The 7,841-nt window shown below is 44.4% G+C and overlaps 1 protein-coding gene across 10 annotated transcripts in view; it reads right to left on the reverse strand.

Moving 5' to 3' along the window:
• LMO7 (LIM domain 7) overlaps positions 1–2,306 on the reverse strand; it is a 189,766-nt gene extending 187,460 nt beyond the window's left edge. For 4 of the 10 annotated variants that reach the window (XM_064493072.1, XM_064493071.1, XM_064493070.1 and 1 more), the window contains exon 1: positions 1,482–1,845. In XM_064493072.1, coding sequence (XP_064349142.1) covers positions 1,482–1,541 — 60 coding nt within the window. In that variant the 5' untranslated portion in view covers positions 1,542–1,845. Of the gene's footprint in view, positions 1–1,481; positions 1,846–2,243 lie in introns of those variants that run through there. The other 6 variants (XM_064493075.1, XM_064493073.1, XM_064493077.1 and 3 more) reach the window with 4 other exon arrangements.
• Positions 2,307–7,841: the final 5,535 nt, after the last annotated feature.

Here is a 7,841-nt window from a genome sequence, read left to right on the forward strand (position 1 = left end):
ATTATGCAGAACACACACTGCTAATGGAAAATTACCTTTGGAAGCCTTGACTTTTCAAAGTTTGTGAATGGGGGAAGTTATTTCTCTTAACTACATTGCTGGAATTTTTCCACTCTCATTTCAATTCAGAATACAGTGTTTATTGTCCTACCAACCTCCCTCTCCCCTCCCCTCACACCTTTCTAAGTCACCTTCAAACCAGCTCAAAGTTTCAGTACAAAAAGACACCAAAGCTGATTTCTTAGACCTACCCCTTCACTACCTAGCGGGTAGCGATAAATCCAATTTCCTTTAGTGTGAGAAATGTAACATTGAAAGTGTATTCTCTTTTTCCCGCATATATGCATTTATTTCTTTAAGAAGAAATGAATTATTTTAAAATACTGTTTGCTTTGGGGTTCTTGAATATGTTGTTTTCCCCCCTGGAATAATCTTTAATCCAAATTTGAATTTTTACATACGTTGAATAAACCAGCACGTGGCATCAATAACACCTACATGACTGACGAGCTGGTAAAGGCAACACTTTTTTAACAAGCAATGGTTCCTGCCTCTCATATGCTCAGAAGACTTCTTTAGCATCATTTTAAAAGTCACTTTTCATTTCATAGGGGTCAAGTATCATTTTTCCACTTTGGATTGTCCAACTAAATCAGGAATACTTACTAATATTTATTAAAACAAGCAAATTTATCTTAAAACATAATAAAAGTCGTTCTTTCCATCCAGTGGAATAACGGCTTGAAGTCCTGGTGTTAATCTTCTACGGCTAAACGTAACCCTAAGGCGTTGATGAAGAACTTTCAAGACACCATCTCCTTTTTAATGGGAAAGAGAAGAATGGAAGATCTCCTCTCTGAGGCACAGCTGGGAAAGTAACAGCTCTTGAATGAGTGATCCTAGGATAGCTTAGTCTTATCTCACCAAAGTTTACTTTGTTAAAAGTATCTGCCCTGACTCCCACCCCCTGGGCTCCGGATGCTGCCTCTGAGAAAGTATCGCTCCAGGTGCGCCACAGGTGTCTAACCTCTTCCATCCGCCCTACCACACAGCATACACTTAATACACGCCCGTGCAGGTGTGTTTTAGGCATCTCCATTTCTAGCCACACCCAAAGAAACGCACCCCAGGAGCGTGGGCCGCCTCTGCCCTGCAGAGACATTATGGGCGTCCTGGTGCGGACGTGGGCTGGTCCACAGGGATATGCGGTCCGCAAAGCCGGAAGGCCAAGCTCTCCATTCTGCCCTGAAAGAGGAGCTCTGGGAGGGCCAGCGAAACCGTCGTGGGGAGGGCAGCGCGAAGCTTCGCTGGACATTAAATGATAGGAGACTCAGAACTTGCAAAGTCCCTCAAACTGCACGCGCAAACCAACCCGACGCGCTGCGCCCGCGAAGGTCGAGGGAGGCGGCTGAAAGCAGAGTGGCAGGAGCGGCCCTGGGGCCGCCTACTCGTGCGGAAAGGAGAGGAGTAAAGGCACTCACCTCCACCCATCTCTGGGCCTCGGCGAACGCTAGGGCGCAGTCGGCCTCCGCCTCCTCCATCCCTTCCAGAACTAGGAGGGAAAGGGGGAGAGACAGAGACGTGGTGGGTGCGCGGAGAGTCTGGGGTCCCGCGCGCGTCCGGCCCGCCGCCCCTGCCTCTCTTCAGCTGCGAGACGTCTGGGCTCTCTTTCCCTTTGTTGCGCTCAGTAGTTCTGTAAAGTTTCGAACCCAAAAGAACTTAAAGACGTAGCTTTCTCTAAACTCCCGAAAAAGCCCTCGGGTCCTCGGGGACACCGGCAGCCCGGCAGAGCGCGGGAGGTGGAGAGGGCGACCAGAGGCGGCGCGCGGCACCAGCACCGACGACTGTTTGGACTTCAAAAGTCGCAGCGGCGGCCGCCGCCCTCCCGAAACGCCCCGCCCCGACCCACCCCCGCCGCCCACCCCGGGCCGCCGAGTTGACGCTTCCTCCCCCGCCCCCTACCCCTGCTCCCCAGGGCTCCCGGCCGCAGCCGCCTTTGTGGTCAGACAGTCTGGGCCAGGGGATGCCACCGTCCGCCAGGAGGCCGGGGCCCGGGCCACGCTCCCGCTCCCGCGCTGCCAGCCGGACCGCCGCCCCGCCTCAGAGGGGATGCGCCCCAGCGCCCGCATCCTGCCCGCATCCTTCCCTCCTCCGCCCTTCTGGCCACCTTCCCTCTCCCGGGGCCCCGGGAAGCCGCGCCCCGCCATCCCCCGGCTCTCGGTGGCCTGGCCCGCCTGACATACCAGAAATAGCTGCACACAATTGCACCTTTCCGGGACAAGAAACGTCCCCCGCGGTGGAGCGCGGCCCGGCTCGCCGCCCTCACCTGCCGCCCGACCTCGCGGCGCGCAGCTCCCGCTCCGCCCCAGCCCCTTGGCCCGCTGCGCGCCCGCCCGCCGCCAGGTGCGCGGCCGTCTCCACCCCCAGCTCTCCGCCCCGCGCCGCGGCCCCGGCCCTCCTGGCGGCAGGTGGGGGTAGTGGCCTTGGCACGTGCCGCTCATTTCCCCCAACCTGGGCCGGCCCCTCGCCTCCCGCTTTCAGGTGGGTAGGTGGAAGGTACCTCCACTCCAGCCCCGTCTTTCAGCGAAGGGTCCTCGCGTTCTCCCGCCCTCATCCTGAGCGTCAAACTCGCCACCCTGCGGATTTCGGAAACACTCAGCGCAGTAAAGCAACAGGTTATTCCTCATTCGTAGGGCACCTGGGGTAGGTGCGCGGGACTGGAGGGTCGGAGGCTCCTGGGTTGCCTTACGAGGGTTCTTTTCATACACAGATCAGGTCTTCGGAAAGGAACCTGCCCACCTATCTCGGCTCCCTGGAACCTCGCTCGACGCTCCAGAAGCCCCATCCCGGCCACACGCCGATGGCGTCACCATTGCAGGAAGATAAAGTTCGATTCTTACTCCTGTAAAAAAAAAGTAATCCCTTATTTTTTTTTCCCTAGTTGATTATTTACTCTTTATGGTGAAAGACAACATCAAAGAGCAGGGAGACCAGAATAATGAGTCAATAGCTAAAACTTACTTTGCTTTATTTACATCACCACCTTTTCTGCTGAAAAGATTCATATTATATTTCCTGCTTAACAATAGATATTGTATTTCACCTCTAAATAATATACATCTCGTTCTTTAAAAACATTTGTTATAATAAAGAACACAACCATATTATCATTTTCACTAAAGCTAATCATAATTACTTAATATTAATTTATGCCCAGTTCAGACTCAGATTCCTCTAGTGGATTCCAAACTGTCTTTTACAGCTTAGACCAGAAAAACTGACCACACATTGTTTTTGATTACCTGTATCTTTTTTTAGCATAAAATAGCCTCCTCCTCTCCCACTCCCACTTCTTTTTAATTTTTTTTTTTTTTTTTTTTTGGAATGACATTGTCTTATTAAAGAAACCAGGCAGCCTTCTACATTTGTCTTATGGCTTCTTCGTGGTGATTCAACATATTTCTCTCCCCTCAGTATTTCCTGCTACCTGGAAGTTAGATCTAAAGGCTGGATTAAACTCATTTACACTTCCAAATAAAGACTTCACTGGCTTGCTTCCAGATTGAGGTGACTTCTGGAGGATGGTGTTTAATTTGTTACATTTATTTTCATTCAACTCTTTTTTCACTGGCATTGTCTGTAATCAGTGAGTCTATTTAAAAGAGCTCATAACTGCTCTTGCTAAAGTGGGAAATCATTGACTGGACCATCTCTGCCTCCTGGCTACACCTATGATCAGGACAAAGCCAAAATGAGGATGGAAGGATAAAAGAAACTAAGACAAAATTTCTTTCTGGCTATTCAAGACCTATTTATTAAATATTTAGTGAGCACCCTCTGTGTGAAAGGTGCTAGCTATCATAAGTGATACAAAAATTTTTAAATTTTAGACAGTGAATCCTATGGACTTCCAACCCAGTAGAAGGACAGGCATTCTGTAAGCTTCGTGAGAGTTACTATTACTACAGTTATTATATATATAAACTATTTAAAGCCATTGCTACGTAAGTTGACTTATAGCTTTGGGGGCAGCAGCCCAGAATGGCAAGGAGCACACGGGGCTGGGAATCTATATGACTAAGATTCCCAAGTTACCAAAATCTCTCAGCTTCAATTTCCTCATCTGAAAAATGTGGTGATAATTATTTGAAAGGATTCTTGTGAGAATTAAATATGATGGTGTCTGCTAAAGCCCAGGGCATTGCCTGGCATGGAGTAGGCACTTAAAAAAAGATGTTTATTTCCCATTAGTCTCTCTCTAACAGTCGTGTGTCAAATACGGATTTTCTCCTAATAAATGGGAATTTCATTTATGTGCTCAAACACACAGAAAGAGCTGTTCGGCATTGCAAATTCTGTTTCAGGTCAGCTCAGGCACCAGCCACTTCTGTCACTTTAGTGTTGCAAATTTACGACTCAGAAGACCTAAATCCGATTCTTTGCCTCCTACCATCAGTCATTATAGAGTGTTTTATCCCTCTAGAAAGATTTATACAGCTCTATGCAGAAAGGTAACCTGCCTTAGGAGTTTAAAATGAAATTTATAGTGATAAAACATCACAAATATTCTGTATTTTCTGAAAGAATTTTACATACCTTTTAATATTTAAAAGCATAAAATAGTACAATTGTCATGTTCTTTTACGTTAGTGATGGAATGAACTGTTAGTAGGCGAAAGTAGCACAATCCTCCTGGAAGATCATTTGACAATAAATACTAAAAGTTTTTAAAATGCTTGTGGTCTACTGCAGTAATTCTAACTTTGGGAATTTGTCCCAAGGATATGAGTAAAGATACATGCAGAAAATGAGCATCTCCGGTGGACACAGAGATGCACTAGCCAGACTTCCCTTTAGATGTCTGCCTGGCTGCAGAATGCAGCCTCACCTGAGGTCAGTCCCCTACCAGAGCAGCCTTGTCTGCTGATTGAGTGACCTGAGGTTATAAAAGCCCAGTCATTTCCACCCAATTCAGGACAACTCTGTGGGCCCTTTCTGTAGACATGAAGTTTGTTGAGGTTGTGAGCCTGTGTCACAGTTCATCTTCCTCCTGGCCCATTCTTGCTCTTTCCCTCTTTGGTTCCCAGGGGTCAATCCCTAAGAAATATCTTATGCTTCAAATGGCATTTCTGTCAGCTTCTGGAGGACTTAACCTGTGATGGCATTAAGTGTGATTTGTTACGAAATGAGACTCTCAAAGCAATCTAAACAATAGGGGTGGTGGAGTAAATTATGATTCTTCCAAAGAGTGAGATATTGTGCAATCATTCAAAATAAAGGATATTCAATGACACAGAGAGATGTTTAATAATATATTGCAAAGTAAAAAACAAAGCAATCTCTAAAGCACCTAGATTTGTGATTGTATTTTTAAAATGCGTAATTTTTCCACATAGAACAATTTGGAATAAACTCCACCCAAATGGTAATACTGGCTATTTCTGAAAAGAGATTTCATACTTCTCTTTTACAATTTTTTTGCAAGAGACATGTATATTACTTTTATAAATGGAAACATTTGTATGACACAAAGATATGTCCAAATCTGACTTTTTATCTCAGCCCACAAACTTCAGCCTCTTCATGCCTTGCCTGACTTGTAAATGATACCACATCTAAAGTCTAAGGGTCATAACTAAACTTCCTCATCTCTCACCTCTATGTCCACCCTGTTCCCAGTCCTGTCCTTTTGGTCTCCTCAATTTCATTCCAATTGGCCTCTCTTTTCCATCCCCACTTCAGGCCCTCCTTAGTTCTCAGCTAGATTTCAGAAATTGTATGACCCTCCTAAGGTGTAAATCTTACCATGCTACCAACACATCCTTCCAATTAACAGCTCCTTCAGGGACTCCCAGTTGCCAGCTTAAGGACCATCTAATGGTTGCCAGCACATAAAGTGACATCCTTCAGGACTGGCCACTGCCCTCTCTAACCATGTGTCTTGATCCATGTTTTACCCTTTGTGAGAAATGTGCTTCTCTCCCTTTCTTTGCCTGGTTTTCTTCTACTTATCCTTCCAGGCTCAATTCAGGCCTCTTCCTTCTTAGAATCCTTCAAAAAATCTTTGCAGATCATCCTGGGCTATATTAGGTATCTCTTCTTTATGTAATCATAGCCCCTTCAATCACAAAGTATTATACTGTCTATTTTCCTTGTAGAACCATGAGCAACTTAGGAGTGCCTGGTTCAGTGGTGTTCAACAATTGCTTATTGATTAGAGTCCATGTTTGTATGAAATATATAACTCTTGATGCACAGAAGTAATAAAACACTGACAGGAGCAGAGTAGGAGAAAACCAATGATTACTGAAGCTAATACAAGAATTTCTTTACAGCAGGGTTTCTCAACAGAAGTACTACAGACAATTTGGGCTGATAATCCTTTGTCCCAGGGGATTGTCTTGAGCATTGCAGGATGCTTAGCAGCATCACTAGCCTCCACCCACTAGCAGCACCCCTGTAGATGTGAAACCAAAAATGTCTACAGACATTGCCAAATGTCCCCTGGGGGCCAGATCACCCCCTGTTGAGAACCACTGCTGTATGGGAAGAGACTGGCTGTGCTTTGATACAGTAGAAGTATAACTCAGACTCAAGTTTCTTGAAGCGAGTGGGTGGGGTAGAGTAGAGAGGAGTCAGGTGAATCGGGGGAAGGAGGTTATTCTGTGTTAGGAAAGAGGAAGGGGCAGGAGAGAACTGGGCTGAATGATGCCTGGGGGCAAAGATGATACGAAAGAAGGGACCTGGTGGCTGGAAAGAACTGTAAGAAGAAACAGATACAGTGGAAATTCTTCTATTAAAAGAACTGAATTTTGCATTGTGGTTGGATATGGTTCATTAAAATGTCAACCCTTATGGGTTCATATAGCCAATATCCAGATTGTAGGTATATTTCTCATGCTTATAAAACACCTTTATTAACAGGAAGAATCACTCCTAGAAGGTAGATGAGAAAAATATATTAAATATAATAAAAATTTGCTCTGTTTGCAGGTATTATCTTTTTTTTAATTTGGGGGGGTAATTAGGTTTATTTATTTATCTATTTGTTTATTTAAATAGTGTACTGGGGATTGAACACAGGACCTCCTGCATGCTAGGACTGCATGCTACCACTGAACTATACCCTCCCCAGATATGATCTTACATCGAGAAAATTATGAAGAACCCACTAAAAAGCTTAGAACTAATAAAAGAATTCAGTAAAGTTGAGGATACAAAGTCACCATACAAAAATCAGTTGTTTTTCTATACACTAACAACAAACTGTCTGAAAAAGAAAGAAAATAAGTCTATTTATAAAACAGTAAAATATTTAGATTTAACCAAGGAGGTGAAAGATCTCTACACTGAAAATTACAAGAGACTGAAAATAAATTGAAAAAGACACAAATACTAAATGAAAAGATATCCTGTGTTCATGGATTAGAATAATTAATATTGTTAAAACGTCCCTATTACCCAAAGTTACCTGTAGATTCAATGCAATCCCTATTAAAATTCCAAAGGCATTTTTCACAGAAATATAAAAAACAATCCTAAAATTTGTATGGGATCACAAAAGACCCTGGGTAGTGAAAGCAATCTTGAGAAAGAAGAGCAAAGCTGGAAGCAGCACACTTCCTGATTTCAAATTTTATTACAAAGCTATAGCAGTAAAAACAGTATGAATGAGCATTAAAAACAGACACATAGCCCAATGGAAGAGAATCAAAAGCCCAGAAATAAACTCACAAGTATATAGTCAACTAATATTCGACAAGGAAACCAAGGATCCTCATTGGAAAAAGATAGTTTCTTCAATAATAATTTCTCCAATAAATGGTGTTGGGAAAGCTAGA

Source organism: Camelus dromedarius, chromosome 13, assembly GCF_036321535.1.
Source record: "Camelus dromedarius isolate mCamDro1 chromosome 13, mCamDro1.pat, whole genome shotgun sequence".
NCBI lineage: Eukaryota > Metazoa > Chordata > Mammalia > Artiodactyla > Camelidae > Camelus > Camelus dromedarius.